This window comes from Microtus ochrogaster, chromosome 19, assembly GCF_000317375.1.
Source record: "Microtus ochrogaster isolate Prairie Vole_2 chromosome 19, MicOch1.0, whole genome shotgun sequence".
Taxonomy (NCBI): Eukaryota; Metazoa; Chordata; class Mammalia; order Rodentia; family Cricetidae; genus Microtus; species Microtus ochrogaster.
Window position 1 is genome coordinate 26,194,052 of NC_022021.1, and position 22,578 is coordinate 26,216,629.

At 39.0% G+C, this 22,578-nt stretch overlaps 1 protein-coding gene across 1 annotated transcript in view; it reads left to right on the forward strand.

Annotated features, from left to right (window-relative positions):
• Positions 1 to 20,110, forward strand: part of Ttc33 (tetratricopeptide repeat domain 33) — a 40,688-nt gene extending 20,578 nt beyond the window's left edge. The window contains exons 3-5 of the mRNA XM_005356586.1: positions 10,523 to 10,604; positions 15,498 to 15,629; positions 18,996 to 20,110. Of these exons, the coding sequence (XP_005356643.1) occupies positions 10,523 to 10,604; positions 15,498 to 15,629; positions 18,996 to 19,349 (568 nt within the window). The 3' untranslated portion in view covers positions 19,350 to 20,110. The remainder of the gene's footprint in view (positions 1 to 10,522; positions 10,605 to 15,497; positions 15,630 to 18,995) is intronic.
• Positions 20,111 to 22,578: the final 2,468 nt, after the last annotated feature.

Below are 22,578 nucleotides of genomic sequence, written 5' to 3' on the forward strand. Positions count from 1 at the left end.
TTTTCTAAGGAGAAAGGGATTGGATTTACTCTGGGGAGGGAATGAATTCCATTTATGCTTTTCCCTTTGCATACTTTGCATACTTTGTGGTCTTATCATTAAAAGAAGACAAGACAGCTTGCTATGATCATATAGTTTATTTTCTTCCTTTATTTGGTCAAAATTATTCTGTGATATTGGTACTAATTTCTGCTGACTTGGTTTTCCTGACATTTATGTGGGAAGTGAATGTGGGCAGTAAATATATTTAATTGTTCCATTATCAGAAGTCAAACTTGGAAGATTGAAACTGACTTCTCACATGTCTCAGAAAAGCCATCTCTCGTAGGTATGTAAAGACTAATAGGACTGTGTGGTTATGGGTAGTGTGGTAAAACTCAAGTTTCTTGCACTAGGTAGAAACTGCCATTGCTTTGGGAAATGGCCTTCATGCAGTGTTGTGTCCACCCTCATGCCATGTCAGCTCTTTCTGCTGTTCTCACAGTTAATCTGCCGTAGATGACTTGGTTCTGCCCATACTTAATTAGAAACTACTGAGGGCATATTTACCCATTTGTGTAAATAAGCAGCCTAATTACTGGAAGTGGACTTATGATTAATCCCCTCTAACTGTATAATTTCAGTATGAGATATGAACTGAAACTCGGAACAGTTTAGGATTTATTTTAAGACATGTTTATACCTTTCCTTTGCCTAGTAGGACCATCGAGACCTCTGATGCACTGTCTATGGTCCAGTTTCCTGTCTCCTATATGTGACTGTCTTATCTGTGTTTTAAATTTACCTGCTTACTAACATGTATTTTATTATTTTTAAGCAGTATTTTAAATTTGCTTTTGAAATTCACATATTATGTAATGTATCATTTCCATTCATCACGTCTACTCTCCACTCCCCCATTCATCCCACTCCTTCCACTAAAATGAATTTTAGCTGTGGTCCATCTTTACTAGTGGATAAGCACAGAGAGAGAAAAGCAGGGAGTCTTCTGATAAGTATATTCTCAGCTGAGGTCCAACAAGGCTATGGTCTACCATCGCTCCAGTTGTTACTCTTGTATTTGGTATCCTCTTTGTGGTATTTAACACCATTTTCCAGAGTTTTATGCTTTTTGTTGATTTATGTCTATTTACATTCACCAAAAGATGTAGTTCCTGAGTGCTATATTATTTAAGCAGGTTATTGGATCATATAAAGACAAGATATTAAATAGAGGAGCAGGGTTAGGGCTGCGTGAAGAATGCTTGCGAAGGTTTGCAGGTGAGAAGAGCATCAAAGCAGGGGGGTAGAGTAGTGTCTCGAGAGAGCCAGGAGGTCTGTGGGCTGTGAGGATGGCACATTACCAAACAAGCTGTCTCCCGGCTCTAGAAATTACTTTGTTAATGAGAAATTAATGATGCTAGTCTTAACTTAAAATCTAAGCATCTGAAACTTCTATTTCTTACTATGCTAAAAAGGATTCTTAGTGGATTAACATAATTGTCTGAATTTTATAGTGTGCCTGTAATTGTATGAAAGTATTAATATCAGTATCAACTCAACACTAAGACTAAATATAATTTAAGTATTATTTTTAAATTTCAGGACCCTGCATGTTTCTTTATCTCTTTACCACTGTGCTTAAACCAGGTTGAATTTCATCCTCCTCTCCCAAATAATATCAAACACATTCACAAATACTCATGTCTGCTCTTGCATTCTCTCTTTAGAATATTTTTTTGTTCAGATTTTCATATAGCCAACTAATTTTTGTCTTTCAGCAATGACCCAAATAATACCATTTCAGGCAGGCCTCTTTAAACTACTGAGAAAGTGTGGGTTACTTTTAGTTTTCTAATTGTCTATATCTTTTTTATAGCAGTCATATTTATTCAATTACTCATTTGATGTCTGTTTTTTGTATTGGAGTGTAAGCTCTATCAAAGTAGACATTTTGTCTCCTTCATTGCTGTGTGCACAGCCTGTAGCTCCTAATGTGTGTTGAGTATACATTTGATTGACGTTGTGAATATGAGGCCACATCAATCTGTTCTGATGATGTTCTTAGCAGGATTCATCATGCTTTGTTAGAAACAAAGAATTCTGAAAATTGATTTGGTCAGAAGTTAGAAAAGTAATGTTTTTAGCAGAGAGGTGACTGAGATTTGAGTTTGTTGAACTAACTAGTCAATAATATCTAGGCTATATAGGCAAGGGTGTCTTGCGATATGTTGGAATCAAAGAAAAAGTCTAGAGTATTCATAGTATACTTATTCAGGGAAAGAAAAGTCCAGGCAGGGGAAACAACATTAAAAATGCCCTAACAGCAGATGTTTGCCTGATGTACCTGAGGAATAGCAGAGTATGACCAAAGTATAATTGAAGTGTATCATGGAAAGGGGTCAGGTCAGAGACAGAAAAGGTCGCCAGGCTTTGTAGGCCTTGTTAAGGATTTGGATGTTGTCTCAGTCACTGTTCTATTGATTTGACGAGACACTATGACCAATGCAGCTCTGTTGGCAGAAGCCTCTTGTTCGTTCCCAGTTGCCCAGACCTTGAACTAGTCACACACAAACTATATGATTTGCAATAATGTTTGGCCAATAACTTAAGTGTATTTTTGGTTCACTCTTGTATCTTAAATTAACCCATTTCTGTTCATCTGTGTAATGCCATGTGGCTGTGGCTTACCAGCAAGCTTCTGGCACGTCTGTCCCCAGTGGCAGCTACATGGCTTCTCCTGACTCTGCCTTTTTTCTCCCAGCCTTCAGTTTAATTTTCTCCGCCTAGCTCTATTCTACCCTATCACAGGTCAAAACAGTTTCTTTATTCATTAACCAATAAAAGCAACACATAGACAGAAGGACTTCTCACAGCACAGCTCTAATAAGAGAAAGCATTTAATTGGGGACTTACTTGCAGTATCAGAGTTTCATCATGTCAGGGAGTATGGTGACATGCAAATGGGTGCTAGAGAAGTAGCTGAGAGCTACATTCTGTGAGAGAGAAAGCACAAGTCTTCCTAATCCTTCTAATCTTTTCAAATAGTACCACTCTCTGGTGACTAAGCATCCAAATATATGAGCCTTTTTGGGCCATTTTTATTCAGAGCACCACAGGCATTTATTCTCAATAAAGTTGAGAATTATTGACTTCCTCTTGAGTTTCTCTGCTGTGCCCTACTGCTACTTAATTTCCCTGTTTTTTCAGTTTGCTCCTCCCAGAGTTTTCACTTTCCAGTTTCCTATTTTTAGATTCCACAAAGAATCTGATAGGTTTATGTCAGTTGGACCAGGCCATAGAAATTATACATAGTCAACTAGACCTTGGATTGGTTTATTTGGATTGCCTATTTTCCTTTGTTCCAGTCAGCTATGGCCTGGGTGGAAAAACTTGTGGTCACCTTGCCTTGAAAAAATGAGTGGTTAAATCCAGTTTTTTATATCTATCAATAAAAGTACTACATATGTTTATATACACTCTAGTATGCTATAGGGAATCATTTTGTGGTCTAAAGACACGAAGAAATGTTTCATATGCATATGAGAAGTACAATACATTAAAAACCCAGATTTGTGATTTATTGTTGGTAAAGGTAGAGCTAGTAGAAAATACCCAGAATTGTGAAGACACTTCATAAACTTGGGGTAGAACTGATAGATTGCTCATCCTTCTGTACAGCCCCACAACCATGCTCATATGGGCAGCACTGATTGGACTTAATGGATTATGAAGAAGAGGAGGTAGAGGAAAAAATCAGGAGGGGAGTTGTTAAGGGGTGAGGAGTGCTGGACGAGGGCAAAGGGAGAGGATATGATCATATGTCATTGTGTACATGGAAGGAATTATCAAGAAAAAAGAAAACATAGTAAATATGATATTTACAAAAGATAAAAAAAGGTGAATGAAGAAGTTTGAGTAATGAGCGGTAAGATGGCTGTACTATTTTCACATTATTAGAAAGGAACTCCTAAAGTTTGAGTAGCCTTACACCTAAAATTAAACATAGTGTTCAGGTAGTTGTGTTAAAAGCTATGGAGGAGCTGGACTTGGTGGTGCACGCCTGCAATCTCAGTACTCAGGAGGCAGAGGAAGGCCTGTGTGAGTTTGTGGCCAGCCTGGTATGTAGTAAGTTCCTGTCTTCTTCTTTCTTTCTTTTTTTTTTTAAATATTTATTTATTTATTATGTATACAATATTCTGTCTGTGTGTACACCTGCAGGCCAAAAGAGGGCACCAGATCTCATTACAGATGGTTGTGAGCCACCATGTGGTTGCTGGGAATTGAACTCAGGACCTTTGGAAGGGCAGGCAATGCTCTTAACCACTGAGCCATCTCTCCAGCCCCATAAGTTCTTGTCTTAAAAGCCTTCCAAAAAGTCAGTTCATGGGATACCTTTCTCAACCTTGGTATAGAGGGGAGGGACTTGATCCTGCCTCAACTTGGTATGTCAGACTTTGTTGATTCCCCCAGGGAGACCTTATCCTTTCTGGGGAGCAGTGGTGGAGGCATTCAGCTTATATTCCATTTTTACATCTGTGTCTTCTTGTGTCTCCAATGTCATAGAAACGTTCTTAGATAATTGATTAACAAATTGAATAGATGAGACAAAGCCGCTGAAGCAACTGCAGTCGTAGTTAGCATAACAACAAGAGCAGAAATTCCTGCTACAACTAATCCAACAGCACGTTTCTGTCTACCTAAAGCTTTCTTAATTTCTTCAACTAATCCAACAGCACGTTTCTGTCTACCTAAAGCTTTCTTAATTTCTTCAATTACTTGTAACCCATTGTCATCAAACCATGGATCATTTACATGCACAGGCAACATTACAAAAGAAAGTTGTTTTAAACCAATACACGGTCATCCACTCCACTTGAGAAATACAATTAGTCAAAATACAATCAGGGCATGATAACATTAAACACAATACCATTTATGGAGATTTTTATCTCTTCCACTAAAAGAACATAAGGCTTTTAACATAAGCCAAAACAGTTCCTTTGTGGGGGGGCAAACAGATTTTGTGGCACTGGATTGTCCTGCCACCGTTCCCATGGCCATAGCAAGTTTCCAAACATAAGTCTGTAAAATTTTGTATTGGAATACCAGATTCTACCTGACAGTTCTCGGTTCCAAGATTCTGCTGCAGATAAAGGATAAGAGTCACTACAATCTTAATTTCCAGACCAGTCAAGAGTGTACTGAGATGTCCTTTAATGGGATAATACTAGTACATTGTCTCCACAACAGAGTCCTGTTAGACTCTCGCAGTTCCTTTGTGTGTGGAGGAAATCGCTGAGGGGGTGAAGTACCATTTACCCAATTACCTTGAGGAAGTAATAACTTGGTATAATATGTACATTGTTTATCATGTCCTGTTATTAGTTTGGAAGCACTCCAAGGCCATCTTTCTAAAGCAGCATTCTTTGCAAAACATACAGGAATTCCTTTGCCATACCCAACATAAAATTTTCAAGTAATCTGGAACTCTTGTGTGGCAGGTCAATCTAAAAGTTGTGTTATCATTGACTGCCAACACAGTCTCCTTTCCTTCCAAACAGCAGGGTGTAAACTGGGTGGATCAGGGACAAAGGCCCAGTAGGTCTCACTCTGGCTTTTCTGGATTATTATCAGCAACATCAGGATCAGTATTTTTTGGTTCCACACACCATATCAATTGAGCTTCAATTTTATCCTGTGAAAAAAACACAAACATGCTCTTTCCCTATACCAAAACATTGTCGGGATCCTTTCATAAACCAGTAGATGGATTTACACCATTAATTTACGCATTAGACCTGGGTAAATTATGTGGTGGTGCTTTCATGCCAAAATCTATTCATGGCAGATTGCTCACAGACATTTACATTTTAAATATTTAAAATTTTAAAATAAAATACACATATGATGACTGTGGGTATAACCCTAACTCCCCCTTTTTAATTATATTTTTAATTGAGTCTTAAGACTCCCATATGCCCCTTTAGGGTTTCTGCCTTTGCATAGTGCGTCATCTAAAATCTCTGAGATGAGTTTGTTCCAGAGGCTGAAATTGAGGTTTTAGCATCATTAACTTAATGGTACCCAGACAGGAGTTATCATTTATTAAAGGCATAATTGACCAAAATCCCTGTGATGACTGACAGAGAAATTTTCTTTTTATCTAACATTCCAGGGAGGGAACAGGGACAACGTATTTATTTCTGTAATTACTTCCTGCTGACCTTAGGACATTGCTCTCAGGGCCCTGGAAGACTACAGTGTTAGTCAAAGGCAATGAGGGAACTTAGAAGCATCTGGTTCACTGACAAGCTAAACAGACAGCAATCACATTGGCTGGACTGGTCCAAATCAGGTTTCAGAGAGTTCAGGACTCAAAGTCATTTGGAGCAGGTTATTATCAGCAGTTGATGCTTGGATGTGTTTGTCCCCCAAGTGGGAACCTGGTGAGACAGATACAAACTGGGAACAGAAGTTAAAGTTATGAACTCACAGTCTCAATAATTAAGGAAGGGGAAGAATCCCAAGACCAGGAGAGATAAAAAATACCATAATTCTTTTAACTCATGAGAAGTAGATCCAAGTTTTATAATTTTCTCAATTTTCTGAAGTTTATATGAATCTCCATTTTATAAAAAATGCAAGTTTTAGATATATTAGCATTATCAATCTGTACTGAAATCCATATTGTAGAAAAAGCAGGTAAGAGGTATCAATAAAACAGTAGGAGTGACTCACATCCTTGAGTCCTAGCAAAAACTGTAGATTTGGGTTAAACAGCATATAAGCCTGTATTTAGAAGACAATGAAAAGAAGTTTAAAGTCTTGAGCTTGTGACCCAAACAGTAAGCAGTCATTGTTCTATCAGTTTGCTGAACATTTTGAAGTCCTATTATAATAATACTGTGGAAGGGGAAATAAATCTTGTAATGATTTCTAAATACATCTTAAGCCATTATTTCTTATAAATTGTATTTATATTTTTCAGAATATCCTCTCAGACCTATATAATCCAAACTTATATGCCTCAGACAGACCCTTACAACCTGTATTGATGTCCTCAGGCCTGTATATTTTTTATACCCTCAGAATTAATATAAACTCATAATATTAGCTTCTTGCCCTATTATTAACCATTATAGTAACAGTTAGACTGTAATTTTCATTTACCGACCATAGATGTTGAAGTTTTTAATAAACATGTTTGAATTTCTCTGTGAAAGGCTGAATAGCTAAGAGCTTTAGCCTTGTCATTTCATAGGAGGCCAATCATATAGAACCCTGTAACTCAGAGGGCTACAATATGATGATTAATTCTTAACTTTTATGTAGGACCTTAATCCTTCTTTCACCTTTAAAGAACACAATCTCATTATTAACATAACTATTCTGCAGTGAAGAATCACCAGGCTTTTTAATGACGAAAATCAACCAGAATTAACATGGTTAAATCTCCAACATTTTTTATAGTTTCCCTTTAAATTTAGCCTCGCACATAAAGGAATTCCTTTTCCTGTATCATTTTAGTGTCTCGTTTGTCCCCTCGTCCTTCACACAACATACAAAATCTCCATCAATGTCTCCTCGTGATTTCTCTGAGTAGTCCAGAACATTACATAGATACATTTCAAACAAGAGCTTAATTGTGTGTACACAGTAGAGTATACTTAGAAAAACTTAAAGGCTACTCAAAAAGGATGCCTAGTGAGATATGTTTTGTTTTTGTAAGACAAGGTTTTTCAATGTATACCTGGTTGCCTGGAGATTACTATGTAACACAGTGGCCTGGATATTGGAGCGATCCCCAGTCCCTGCCTTCTGAGTGCAGGGATTACAGGCATGCATTACCATACCAAACTTAGATTTTATTCTCAGCTTTCCTTGCTTCCCGTACACACTGTGCAAGTGATGCTGCTGGCTCACTTGACCCCAGGACTGCATTTTAAATCCCCCTTACAGTCGGTAGGGTTGATGAGCTTTACCTGTCTCTCCCTCCATCAGTCCTTTCCTATCTCACTGGGAAGCCTGTTCACTCACTTTTGTTTGCCATAGCAGAGTACTAGTGAGGAAATAGGATCAAGTTGTGGCTTAGCATTTGGCTTTGATGTTACAATTGTTGCCTTCCCATCCTGCTTCTCCCTTGTAGCTGCAGTGTTATCTGCCTTTGGCAAATTAGCTTCCCTTTTAATCTCCAGCTTTCTTATTTATAAAATGGAGATAATAATTAATGCCACCTGAGGTTCTGGTGAGGGTCAAGTAAAATAATGCGTGTGAAGTAACTGGCATCGTGGTCAGTGCTCAGAGACTGTTCGCCTTTGGTAGTGTATAATTTATAATTAACTAATCACTTGTCTTTTCCAAGTAGTATAATGTGAAAATGAGAAATATATTTCAGGCCAGTGTAATTATGCATGTAAATAAAAATTATTAGAATAAAAATAAAAAACCTGAGTGGTTTAGGCCAGTCTCTTGACGTGGCTTTTGATAAAGTCAAGAAGACTCAGTGATAACGAAGAGTGTGCAGTTTTGCTTTGGGTGTAATGTACAATGATCTCTTACAGTAAGCTTGTTCTCTGAAGCACTCTAAAATAGCAATAACACTATGTGGGTTAGATGGGGAGGTGACTGAGTCTGGAAGAATGCTTACTGAATACGCATGAGGACCCAGTCCAGATCTCCAGCACTCACTTAAGACTGGACATGACAATGTGTACCTGGAACCCCAGCATTGTTGGCTGGGAGATAGTGGACCCCAGAAGCTCCCTGGCCAGCTAATGTGACAGAAATGGGATGTTTCAGGCTCAGAAAGGACCTAGCTCAAATGAAGAAGGCAGGAGCAATAAAGAAGGATACCTTCCTATGACCTCCACACACACCAACACTTGCATACATCTCTCCATCCATCCATGCATCCATCCATCCAATCAATAACAGTTATCACTGAGTATTGTACATACAGAACACATATGAGGAAATGAAGGGTCTAGAAAACAAGTAGCAAGAAATGATGTAAGAGAATTTAGTGCATGATAATCCTGACTGTGGCGTACAGTGTCAGTGATTCACAGCCCTGGGCTGCGGACAGGTGCAGGTAGTTGGAATAGGAATAGTGCTCAGCAGCATTGCCTAGGGAGCAAGAAGGTAGCGCCACACTGGCAGGAATGTGCAGCTGGACTCCTCATGTCTCACGTCCTGGTGGAAGAGGATAAACGGCTGTGTACTCTGTTTTGGGTCAGCCTCTAGTGATCTGTTTCTTAAAGGTTCCACAACTTTAGTGCAGCCATCTGGACCAAGTGTTCACATAGACACCTTTAAGGGACACAACACATTCAAACCGCAGCACACTAGAAGCCGGTCATCTGCATATTATTTTGGGTGCATTTCCCCATCTCTTAAGCTTGCCATATATGTATACTTATGAACAAAAATAGACAGTTGTCCTTTCCATGACCAAAAGCAATTTGGGGAGGAAAAGGTTTATTTTGCATACATTTCCACGTCACTGTCATTGAAGCTTCAGGGCAGGAACTCAAACAAGACAGAACTTGGAGGCAGGAGCTGATGCAGAGGCCATGCAGGTGTGCTGCTTACTGGCTTGCTCAGCCTGCTTTCTTACAGAACCCAGGACTACCACCCCAGATGTGGCCTCACCCACAATGCTCTTGGTCCTCCCCCAACAACCATTAATTAAGAAAATGCCCTACAGGTTTGCCTACCTACAATTCAGTTATATGGAGGCATTTGCTCAGTTGAGGTTCCTTCCTCTCAGATGAATTCAGATGTGTCAAATTCTCATAAAACTAGCCAGGACAGACTGACATCTCTACCAAGTAGATTTCTGTAGGAGAACTTAGGCATGATTGCAAATATTTAAAACAAGTTTGTTAGAGTACAGATCCCATCAGTGAAGTTAAGTAAAAAAAGACATTTTGGTAGCGATTTCTCAGCTCACAAAGCTCTTTTAAAATGTGTTTTTATTATTACTATTACTTATGTGTTTATACCTGCTGTGGTGTGTGTAGGTCAGAGGACAAGTTCGTAGAGTTAGGTTTTTTTAACCTCTCTGTGGAATACAGGGATTGAACGCAGGGGTTAGGCTTTACCCCCTGAGCCATCTTGCTAGCCTGAGCTCCAAAACCTTAGAAAGAGATTTGTAAGATTTCTTATTTATATTCTGTCCTTTTCTCTTGTTGCTTTTTCCCTTCATTTCTTTAATTTGCCTAAGGTTTTTTTTTTTAAACAGTATTATTATCAATTTCTAAATAGGAAATTTTCTTAGTAATTATTTTCAAGTCCCCAGTTTTCAAATTTAACATGTACTCTCAAAGATTTAGTTAAAATATAAAATTAAAAAAAATTGGGGGGTGGTGGTGCACAGCTTTAATCCCAGCACTCTGGAGGCAGAGGCGGATCTCTGTGATTTTGAGACCAGCTTGATCTCAAGAGCGAGTTCCAGGACAGGCTCCAAAGCTACAGAGAAACCCTGTCTTGAAAAACAAAACAAATCAAAGTGATATTAATGCAACGTTAACAATTACAGGTACCAGGAGGCAATCCAGAAGTGGGATGAAGCACTGCAGCTGACCCCAGATGATGCCACCCTTTATGAGATGAAATCACAGGTACCAACCAAAAGGAATTTGATTTTTTTATATAATTAGGCTGTGTTTGTTTGGTGAGCAGTGCCGAACAAATATGTCTGCTCTCATTTCTCTCAATACAATTTATTTTTAAAAATATTTAAAATTTTGTATTGTATATAAAGTTAGAAATGCATTTGCTTTTGCAATGAGGTCAGCTGTTATTTCAACCTAGCTTTGAGAAGATATAACATGGATAAAATTATTAGTACATTTTTAAAATAGATGACAAGTTTCTACTTGGCTTGTAAATTAATTGTCTACCAGTAGCTAATTTTTCTTCAAAATGAGGATGCATTGTATTTGGAATATGTGTATACATATACACACACATACAGGTATACATGTGTGTGTATATGTGTGTATGTGTATGCACACACATATCTATATATGTATTTAAATGTATGGATCTGCTGCTCCAGCATACCTAGAACTACTCCTAGTGGAGTGTGTACTAGTCACTCAGTGAAGATGTTTGAGGAAACCCAGACCTAAGCCTGACCAATGGAGGAGCAGAGGTTGAAACTGCCTTTCATGTACAAATTGCCCATCTAATGTCACTTGATTATCAATGATTTCTAATTAAACAGATCTTTTTTGGGGCATTCATTTCAGATTTATCAGATTCTTTGTATAAATCAAATGTGAGAGCATATCAGATCCCGGTAACAAGACTTTGGGAAGGAGTTCCTTGTCAATTCTTATTCCTAACAAACAGGATCAAACTCTCACTATTGCAGATACTGGAATTAGAATGACCAGTGTTGACTTGATCAGCTACTTTGGTAAGGTTGCCAAAAGTACATTTGTGAAAGCCTTTATGGGTGCTTTGCAGGCTGGTGCAGATACTTTTGTGATTGGCCAGTTTGGTTTTGGTTTTTACTGTGTATTTCATTGCTCAGAAAGTGATTATGGTCACCAAGCATGTAATGGTGAGCAGCATGCTTGGGAATCTTTAGCAGAGGGATCATTCACAGTATGGCCTTGGTGAAACATCTTCAAAAGCTTAGAGAACTGGTTTAGAACTGTGCCAGCTGATAAAGCCCATTGATAAGGGCTGTGTCCAACAGCTGGAGGGATTGGAGCAAAGGAGTTTAGCGTCGGTCACAGGGCACTTGTGAGCCTTGGAGCAAAGACTAGCCTATCTCTGAAGGAAGACCAAACTGAGTTCTCAGAGGAAAGAGTAATAAAAGAGATTATGAAGAAGCATTCTCAGTTTATTGACTAGCCTGTTGCTCTCTTTGTGGAAGAGTATGGTGAAGAAGTCAGTGATTATAAGGCTGAAGACAAGGAAGAAAAGAAGCCTGGTGACAAACCTTCCTTCAATAGAAGCTGTTCATGCAGGAGAAGGAGGAGGAGGGAGTGGAGAGGGAGTGGGAGTGAGGAGGAGGGAGTGGGAGTGAGGAGGAGGGAGTGGGAGTGAGGAGGAGGGAGTGGGAGTGAGGAGGAGGGAGTGGAGAGGGAGTGGGAGTGAGGAGGAGGGACAGAGAATAGTGACTAGAAGAAGATTAAGGAAAGGTGCATCGATCAAGAAGCACTCAACCAAGCAAATCCTATTTGGACCGGAAATCCTGATGACATTATTAATGAGGGGCATGGAAAGGTTTATAAGAGCTTGACCAGTGATTGGGATGCACACTTGGCAGTGAAGCACTTTTCTGTTGAAGGACTTCTGGAATTCTAAGTGCTGATTTTTGTCCTGAGACATGTTTCTTTTGATCTATTTGAAAACGGGAGAAAAAGATTAACATTAAATTGTATATATGCTATTTCCTTCATGTCTACCTATAAAGAGTTAATAATTCCATAGTATCTGATTGCCATTACAGGACTGGCAGACTCTAAATAGGGAGATATTACAACTGTGGTAAGTTGTAGCAAAGCAAAACTTAATGTTATAAAAAAGAATTGCTCAAAAATTGCTTAGAATTGCTCAGTGACCTGGCAGAAGATAAAACTTTAATGAACAGTTCTTGAAAAATATAACTTAGAAATCATTGAAGACTCAAAATTGCAAGAGCCTTTCAGAACTGTTACAGTGCTCCACATCTGCCCTGGGGGTGAGGTCATTTTCCTAGGACGGCTGTAGTACCAGCATAAAGGAAAACTAGAAACGTTCTGTTTCGGCACAGGTGAGACCAAGTACTTTGTAGCTACTTGGCCTTGGTGAAAGTCTCCAAAAGCTTAGAGAATTGGTTTAGAACTGCGCCAGCTGATAAAAAGCCCATTGATAAGGGCTGTGTCCAACAGCTGAAGGGATTGGAGCAGGGGAGTTTTAGTGTCAGTCACCAAAGAGGGAGGGAGTGGAACTTCCAGAAGATGAAGAGAGAAAGAAAGAAAAAAATAGATAAAAGAGGAGGAAAAGACAAAATTTCTACTAAATTATGGAAAGACATTTTGGAGATAAAGGTGGAAAAGGCAGTCATATCAGACTTACTGGTAACTTCCCAGGCTGTACGTCACAACCACACAGGAATGGAGAGCAAACATGAAAGAGGACAGCCTTAAGAGACAAATCAACAGTGAGTTACACGGCAGCAATGGCACCTATGGGTGCACCCTGACCACTCCATTTCTGAAAAGCAGAAGGTGGAGGCTGACAAGAATGACCCATCTCTAAAGTGTCTGGTCATCTTGCTGCATGAAACTGTACTTCTGGCTTCTGCTTTCAGTCTGGAAAATCTCCAGACACATGCTAACAGGATTCAGAGGATGACCAAACTCAGTCTAAGATGGCCTGCTGCTGTAACTGAAGAGATGTCACCCTGGGAGGAGATGGGGGAGGGCAGCTTCATCAGAAGAAGCATGTAGCTACATCTTCAATGCTCACCTTCTTTTCTTCTGTTTTATAGGAGTTTTTGGTTTACTTTTGTTAATATTTAAAATATCATTGTGGCATGATAACTCGGGAAGATAAGGTTTTTTCTCCTTAGGTATTAAAGGTTTCTCCTTGGCCTATTTGAACAGGTTAGTGGAACATTTGTTGTAGGAAGTAGGATAACCTGTTCCGTGGTTGATAGCAAGCTGAATTCCTAGACCGAATCTCGCCACTGAAGTGTTCTGAGATATTTATCTTGATGTTTAAAAGAAAAAAAATGTTAAAATGCATTGAGTTCATCTTCTAGGACCCCCTTTTCAACGTTTCCATCCCCTCTAGTTGTTTCTGCATGCACTAATCTTACATAATTCAGTATGTAAGCTAAATCAACTTGATAGGAAGAATTCCCCACAGGGCTTGTTGCCCAAAAGAAGTACTGAGGAACAAGACATTTAACCTCTCTAGGTCTTGTTAAGCCAACCCAACAGCAACTAAGTAAGGCTTATGAGTGGAAGTAGAGGTCCCAAGTCACATCTGCCTAAGAGGTAAATACAGATGAGATAAAAAGAAAATAAATTGCATAGATCTGGGCAAAAAGGCTGGGAAAGATGTGATTACCAGTTAAGAAACTGGCATTTGTATTAAATATGCATTTCTAGTACTTAGTGGCGACCCTCTGTATAGAGAGCCTCTGAGCACCTGAACTAGTTATCTAAGGAATACTGACTGTCTCAGACAGCTGGGTGTGGTGGCACGTGCTGCCATCCCAGCACTCTGGGAGACTAAGGCAAGGAGAGTCAGGAGTTCCAGGAGCTCGAGCTCCATAGGGAAACTCAAAATTAAAGCAGCAAAACAGCCTCTAAAAAGTGATTGCAGTTCAGCCTTGATGTATATTAACAAGTATTTTTTATGTAATACTCTGAAATGAAGGTCACATGCTTTAATAGCTTTATTTTATTGAGGAAGAACACAAACAAATTAGTTCCACTGAATCAGGTTCCTTAAAGCCCTTCATTTGAAAGCTTTCACATTCAGGGCTAAAATACGTGCAGGTTAGGGGAAGATTCGTGGGAACTATATGAAGAGTTTAATTTAGAACCTAAGTGATGTGGGAGTGTCATATATCAATCTGTTGATTTCATTGGTTAAGCAATAAAGAAACTGCTTGGCCCTGATAGGTTAAAACATAGGTGGGAGGAGTAAACAGAACAGAAGGCTGGGAGAAAGAAGCTGAGTCAAGGAGTCGCCATGATTCTCCCACTCCAGGCAGACGCAGGTTAAAATCTTTCCTGGTAAGCCAGCTCGTGGGCTACACAGATTATTAGAAATGGGTTAGGTCAATATGTAAGAGCTAGCCAATAAATAAGAGGCTGGAACTAATGGGGCCAGGCAGTGTTTAAAAGAATACTGTTTCCGTGTAATTATTTAGGGTAAAGGTAGCCGTGCGGGCGGCCCCGCCGCTCCTATTACAACACCTAAGAATGGTGTTCGTGTCAAGGATGTTCCAAAATGTTCATGGACTCAAAGGGTACAAATGAAGTACAACTGTTTCCCAGGGGCATTCGGATCTCTAGTTCTGTGAATTTTCTGATATGTGTGGCCTAAAAACCCCAGTTGTGAGGCCTGCAGGGTGTTTAATTCTCACCGCAGGTAAACTGTTATTGTTGGATGACTGGTTGAACGAATTCATTTATCTAGGTTTAACAGCAAGACTTGTGTGTTTCCTAAAAATTACATTGTCCTAGAGTAATTGTAGTGAAAGCCAGTCTTCAGACAGCCTTGAGCTGCTGTGGCCGGAGCACAACCACTGGTTTCGATCAGATGGACATAGAGACACTTTTTATTTTCACTTATTTGGGGAGTAAAAAAAGGTCTAGAATTTCTGATACTGAATGTAAATTAGGGGATAAAAATCCATGGAAATGCTATATGCCGGATTAAAATAGATTTTGTAAAGGAAAATCATTGCTTTGCATATAATTACCTACCAGTAGTTTGTTAGTTTATACTGCATAAGCTCATGACGGGTTTTGTTTCTTCTTCTTTTTGGCACATAGGTCCTGATGTCCCTTCATGAAATGTTTCCAGCAGTACATGCAGCTGAAATGGCTGTCAAACGTAACCCACACTCATGGGAGTCTTGGCAGACTTTAGGTCGTGCTCAGCTTGGATTAGGAGAGATAGTCCTGGTAAAGAAATTTAATTGTTATAATGCTCAAATTTAATTATATTTTGATTTTTAGAATAAGTTTCTTCTATATGCGTGTTGTATATTGAGTATACCGTTTACTGCCTCATCTTGTGTTCCTGTATTCTCTCTATCCCCTTTTTTCTCAACTATCCCACCCTGTTAGTCCACATTGTTCCTCTGCATAAATTTGCTTTTATTCCCATTTAATATATACATAGATTGTTTTGTGTGATTTTATAAAATCTAGGACCAATAGGTGACAGAAAATACATATTTGTCTTTCTGAGATTGACTTAATGTCCTGAATATGACTGTCTCTAGTCACATTCATCTTCCTAAAAACAATATAACTTTATTCTTTATAGCTAAAAAATGCATTGTCTATGTATATCCACCACATTTTCCTTTCTCGTTGTTGTATACCTGGGCTGTTTCCTACTTAGCTCTTATGAAAATTGTGCATAAATATCAATGAGTAAGTATCTCTGTGATGTGTCTATTTGGTGTCCTTTGAGTAAATACTCAGGGGTGCTGTCACGGGATCAAAACTGGGCCAAATAATAGATCAGTTTCTAATTTGTTTTTTCCCCCTAAAATCCCTGTATGCTTTTCGGTTTTTTTGTTTGTTTGTTTGTTTGTTTGTTTTGTTTTGTTTTTCGAGACAGGGTTTCTCTGTAGCTTTAAAGCCTGTCCTGGAACTCCCTTTGTAGACCAGGCTGGCTTCGAACTCACAGAGATCCTCCTGCCTCTGCCTCCCAAGTGCTGGGATTAAAGGCGTGCGCCACCACCGCCTGGCCCCTGTATGCTTTTCATGAAAGATTCTCACTGGGTTTTGATTTGTGTTCTCTGATAGCTAATGAGGCTGAACGTTCTTTCATGTTTATATTGGCCATTTGTATTTCATCTTTTTCTAATTTGACATTTTAAAAATTAATTGTGATTACATCATTTTCCTTTTTTCTTTCTTTCCTCCAACCCTTCCTATATCCCTCCACTTGCTCCTTCTCAAATTCATGACCTCCTCTTCTTTGTTGTTGTATCTGTGTGTGTATGTGTGCTTATTATATGTGAATTCACAAGTACATAAATATAATCTGCTCAGTCCGATTAGTGTTAATTGCATGATGTCATTTCAGGGCTGACCAGTTGGTATCAGATAGCCAGTTAGGGTGTTCATTTCTGGGGACGACTATGCCTCCCTCTTTCAGGATTCCTTATTCGCCTGTAGTTCTTTTTCTAGTGGTGGAGCCTTGTAAGAATGACCCCTTCCATGTTACCATGTCTATTGGTGTTGTACTTGGTCTTGTTTAGGCATCCATATTGTTGAGTTATGATGGATGGAAGCTTTTCTATCTTTTCTAGGAAATACAGTCTCACAGCATATTTCCTAGTTCTATGACCCTTAGTCTTTTGTTCCTTTCTTCTTGATGGCCCCTGGGCCTTAGTTTCAGAAGTTGTGTTGTGGCTATGTACTGGGGCCGGGAACCTCATGGTCAGTTGTTCCATGCGTTTTGACCAGTTGTGGTTTTCTGTAATGCTCTCCCTGTGTTGCAGAGAAGTTTCTTTGATGAATGGTGAGAACTACACTTATCTGTGGGCATAAGAATAAGCATTTAAAGTGCAGTTATAAACTGTGTTGATTTATGAAAGTAGTAGTAGTAGGTTCTCCTCTAAGATCATTAGCCCCAGGAAGTTGGCTAGGTTTCCAGTACCAGGCACCTCTTCCTTGCTGTTGAGCTGGCCTTAAATCCTATTAGATAACTATTGGTTACCACCAAGATATGAGGTGTGCCCCTAGGGTGCAGTATTTTGCCACAATGGTCCTTGTTCTTGTTCAGAGGCATCACACTAGGTAGGACTTTTGGTTGCTTCCCTTCCTTAGCAAGTTGTTTAGTGCTTTGTGATGCTATGAAAGCTTATCCTCACGGAGCAGACTTTTGAGTCAGTTTAGCTCAGATCTTGAGTCCTGAATCTGAAGTGTATGATTTCTCAGCAATAGCGACTTAACATTACACCTCTGAGGGGCAACCAGAGGCAACATCAATAGCCTATAATGTCTTAGGAGTCTCTAGGATTACCCTAACCAACACTGTGACTGGGTTTCTCATGCCCGGTACTGGAGTGACTTTTACAGTCTGTGACTCTTGTGGGGAGCATTATTAGTCTGAGCGGCATAATAATGTTTAAGCCATATATGTATGTGTGTGTTTTGTTGTTGATTTCATATATTGCAGCTTTTTGGAGCTTATTAGTCTTCACTGTTTTTTTTTCTGTTTGTTTGTTTGTTTGTTTGTTTGAGATTCACTATTTTGTCCAGGCTAGCCTTGACCTCCTTGGTGCAAATCATCCTCCTGTTTTAGTTTCCAGAGTAAGCGAGGACTCAGGCACCTGTCCCTGTGACTGGCAGTTCTGATAGTTATCTTGTGGAGTCTTTCTATAAGTAAGATAATGTCACCTGCAAATGGGGTTAATTTTACTTCTTCCTTTTCATTTTGATGATTTATATATACATATTTTTAATTCTCTGGCTTAATTTAAAGTTCTGTTTTGAACATAAATGGGAAGGGCATGCCAGCTTGTCTAATACCAAATGATCATCCCTGAAAACATACATGCAAGTAACATATTATAGACTGAGGAGGTTATATTTAGGAATATATACATATATATATGCATAACAATGAAAAAAAGCACTGTTGAATTTTAAAGAGTAAGAAAGAGCATATGAAAGCATTTGGAGGGAGGACAGGGAAGGGAAAAATGATGTAATTATATTATAATCTCTAAAATAAATTTAAAAAAGAGAAATGGAAAGACTGGCCTCGTTCTGATCTTGCAGGAAATCACTCAGTTTTTCATTGTTGAATGTGATGTTGGTTTTGGGTGTTCTATTGCATGGCTTTTATTTTCATGTATTCCTAGATTGTTGACTTTTTAATCACAAAAAGACACTGAATTTTGTCATAATTGTTTTTCTTCACCTATTGGGACAAATGCTGTGAGTTTTATTTTTTATGTGTGTTGTTATACCAGTTGTCCATGTTGAACTGTGTGATCCACCTCTGAGGGATAAACCTTATGTGATCACAGTATAAGATTCTGCTAAGGTACTCAAGCCCTTAGTACCAGTGCCCCTAATTTTAGCCCATTGGTGTTTTCTGTCTTTCACCTCACATCTGTATTTTTCTCTACCATACTCATCTGGACAGATGGCCTGTCTTTTGTGCTGAAATTAACTATAGTAGTATGCTAGAGTAGACATGTACGGATGTATATATACCTGTATTCACTTGTATGTATGTAATTGTAGCTAACATGGTGATTTTTAGAAATAAGACAAATGAAAAAAATCTTTTTCCCCCAGGCAATTCGAAGTTTTCAAGTAGCCCTCCACATATATCCAATGAACCCAGAAATATGGAAGGAGGACCTTTCCTGGGCAAGAAAGCTCCAGGAACAGCAGAAAGTAGCTCGGAGGATTGAAAAAAAAGAAATTCCACCCGAAGGAACAGACATCTCCCCAGAGTCAATCCCTGACTATGACTTTGAAAGCGACGAGATCGTTGCTGTTTGTGCAGCTGTTGCAGAGAAACAGAAGTTGGTGTCTGCGAATAAAACCATGGTTATCGTGTCAGCTTCTGGAACTGTGGAGATAGTCAATGAGAAGGAAGAGGGCGCCTCCACCCCAGATGGCGCTGTCTTTATCAAAGCCCGATGAAGCATACGTGGTGAAAAGATGTTTGAATCTAGGTTTTTATTGTTTGGTTTTGGTTGCTACTTAATGCTTAGATGACATTCGATATCTACCTTGGAGGAGGAGGGCAAAACTTGAGCTTTTCAGATGAAGCATATAAAAATCAAGTAGTGGAATTCTTTAGTGATTGGACAAGCAAATTATACTTAAGGTTCACATCTTAAGTGAAATGTGTTTTGACTGTTGAACATTTGATTGGACTGTTGGGAGAGGGCATTTGAAGATACAATTTGGAAATTGTGTTCTTGAATAGAGATTCACTTGACAGGCAGTGTTATTACAATGTAGACTTGCAGACTTTTGTTCTATGATAAAGGAAGCCTATGATTTCTCTCCCTCCTAGAAATCTGCCATTTGTCTCTTTTCCATTTTTCTTGCTGCACTAGTGCAAGCTTAAATATTTTTGACATTCATCTTGATTCAAAGTTATCATTTGGTTGTAATTTAATATATTTGGAAGTTTGCCTAAAAATGCATGCAGATGTGTGTATTCTGAACATTTCCTTGAATTTTTGTTCTAATTTGTGCTTATGTTTTGACTTTAAAGTTAAAAGGTGGTAACTGTTTTCTTCAGTACTTGCTAACTGTGAATACTGATGTCAGAGTGACCTTTCACTTCATCGTCAAGGTCAAGTCATCTTTGTCACAAGTCATTCATTTGTACAGGTGAATGGCGTTTGGAGATTGTCAGTAAATTCTACGATTACATTATCCTGGTCAAAACAGAGTTTCTTTCCTTTTTTCCTTTTACGGGGAAGGGTGTAGCTAGGCCCCCAGCATGCTAGACTAGTACCTCTGTTGCTGAGCAAAATCCTCCTATTTCTTTTCTGATTTTCACAAGTATGCAGAGCCCAGCAAACAAATAGTAAGACAAGTCTTCCTTTTTAACTCAGGCTAGCCTCAAGACTGCCTTGGCATTCGGAACTACTGGGAATACAGGCGGGGGATGCCACAGCTGACGAATACTTTTCGCTTGTAACTTTGCAGTGGACAGTTTATAAATGTGTTTCCAAAGATGCTTTTGTGGAAGTAGTCAATGAAATGAAAAAATAGTTACAGTTTCACATCAGTATAAAATAGCAGTCAAAATCTTTAAAGTAAAAAGGCATTGATATTATTAGGGTGTCAGTATATGACTGACAAGCAGGGAACTGGAATGTGATTGGTAGTGTAATCCCACGTGTGGAGCAGGTATGGTAAGGAAGCAAATGCCTCTCATCCCAGCCCTGTCGAAGGCAAGGCAGAGGACTCGGGAGCTCACGGCCAGCGGGGAGACACATAGCAAGACCTTGCCTCAGAACAAAACAAAAACAGTGGAAAATAAAGCAACCAAAGAAAAAAGCTTATTAAAAATCCTCATTCACAGTTACAAACCAATACTATTATTACCGTGGGTGACTGTTTCTATTATGTAATATTGTAGTACAAACAAAACATATGCAACTGTCAGGTGCTGTTCTTCCTGATACTCATGAAGATATAATTGATGTAATTTTTTTCCATTAGAGATGAAAGTTATTTCTGTTGTGTTATGAAATCTTAACTAGACCAGTTGGAACATGTAATTATGGGCAGCATTTTTTGTGAGGATGATATGTTTTAGAAGGTATTTTAGGGGAATGTTCATTTTTTTTCTTTCCGGTTGGAGAAATCAGCAGTTGCTTTAAATAGTGTTATATCCCCCTAAATTCTGTCATCCAGAAATAAGCCCTGGATGGAGAGGTCAGCTTTAGAATGAGTGAAAAAAAGTACTTTGTTAAATAGCAAGGGATATTCTCAGGGGACAGTTGGCTAGAGAGGTGAGTACGTCACAGTTGCTACGTTACATATGGATATCTGTTTATTGTGTAACTTGTGAAAGAATAGCCTTTCCCTTGTGTCTTGGAGATTTTCCTCTTCGATTTTGAGAATTAGGTAGATTTTATTTTTCTGTGTGTAAAAATATATATGAAACATCTGTATGGTTCCCCACGTGTACTGCTTAGTCAATGCTAGCCATTTCTAGGAAGAACTTGTCTTAGTTTGAGAATACTTCCTCTATTTCCTTCTGATTTTAGGAGAGATTTTATTCATAACCTTTTATCTGAATGAAGTCACGGCTTGTGATACTGAAAGGCAGTTGTCAGTTACAGATTGCTCTTGACATGGAGTCTGTGCCTCAACCTCAAAATAGGCAAGACTGTACGTGGCCTGCGTGCTGCTTCCAGACTGCTAAACCTGTTGTCTCAACTGTTTTGGTGTTAGTGGGTCATGCTAGCCTCTTTATTACTCAGATCTAAGATGCAAAATAGACAAGATGAGGAGAAAAAGGAAGACTGAGTTATGGAGAAAGGCTCATTTTTCCAGACCACCAAAGGTACTTTAGCTAACACTTCCTTGCAGGAAGAGAAAACTGCATTGTTTATTTTGCTGGGATGTGAGTAATGGTATGTAAAAGTTCACTGAGCTTGTTAATTAGAATAATGTATTCTTATGAACCTGGAGAAAAATGACACTCATGATAATGATATAATTATGTTTAATTATCTTAAACAAACAACAGTATTAGTGTTAAAATTATATTGAATATGATTTGTATGGTTCTAGTTTCCAAATTGTTCGGTATAGATACTTGTTAGAGAATGAGAATAGAGACCATACCTTAAAACTTGAGACTCTAGAATGCAGGCGCCTGGGTGATAAAGTGTTGTATTTTAAATTAAGTTATGCGGGAGGCATTTCATAACTCCTATCTACTAAGCTGGGGCCCATGGACAACATAGGATGGTGACAAGCGTAAGCACCCAAGTATTCTAGATTGCTCTTGTTGTTTGGCTAAAACCACTGAGTTAGAAGGGATTGTCTTAGAAAACCGATACTTCCACGATTGTAGCAGGACCGCGCAGCCCCGTCAGTTTGCAGATTATGCTTCACGCAGTGACTCACAGGCTGGCTCCCCTTTCCTGCAGTAAGGGAATTATTAATCAGCTCTTTAATTCCCTTCTGTGGGAAACCCTTCAAAACCCGCTTGGTGACAGACACTCTAGGCTGCGTCTGGATGAGTTAGGAGTGAACACAAGAACCATCATCATCATCATCGTCTTCAGTGTGTGTGTTAGAATGTGATTTTCTGAGATGACTTTAACCCAACAAAGGAGTCGCTGATTGGTGCCACGTTAGCATACAGAAACTCTTTTCAACCAGTAAGAAAGCA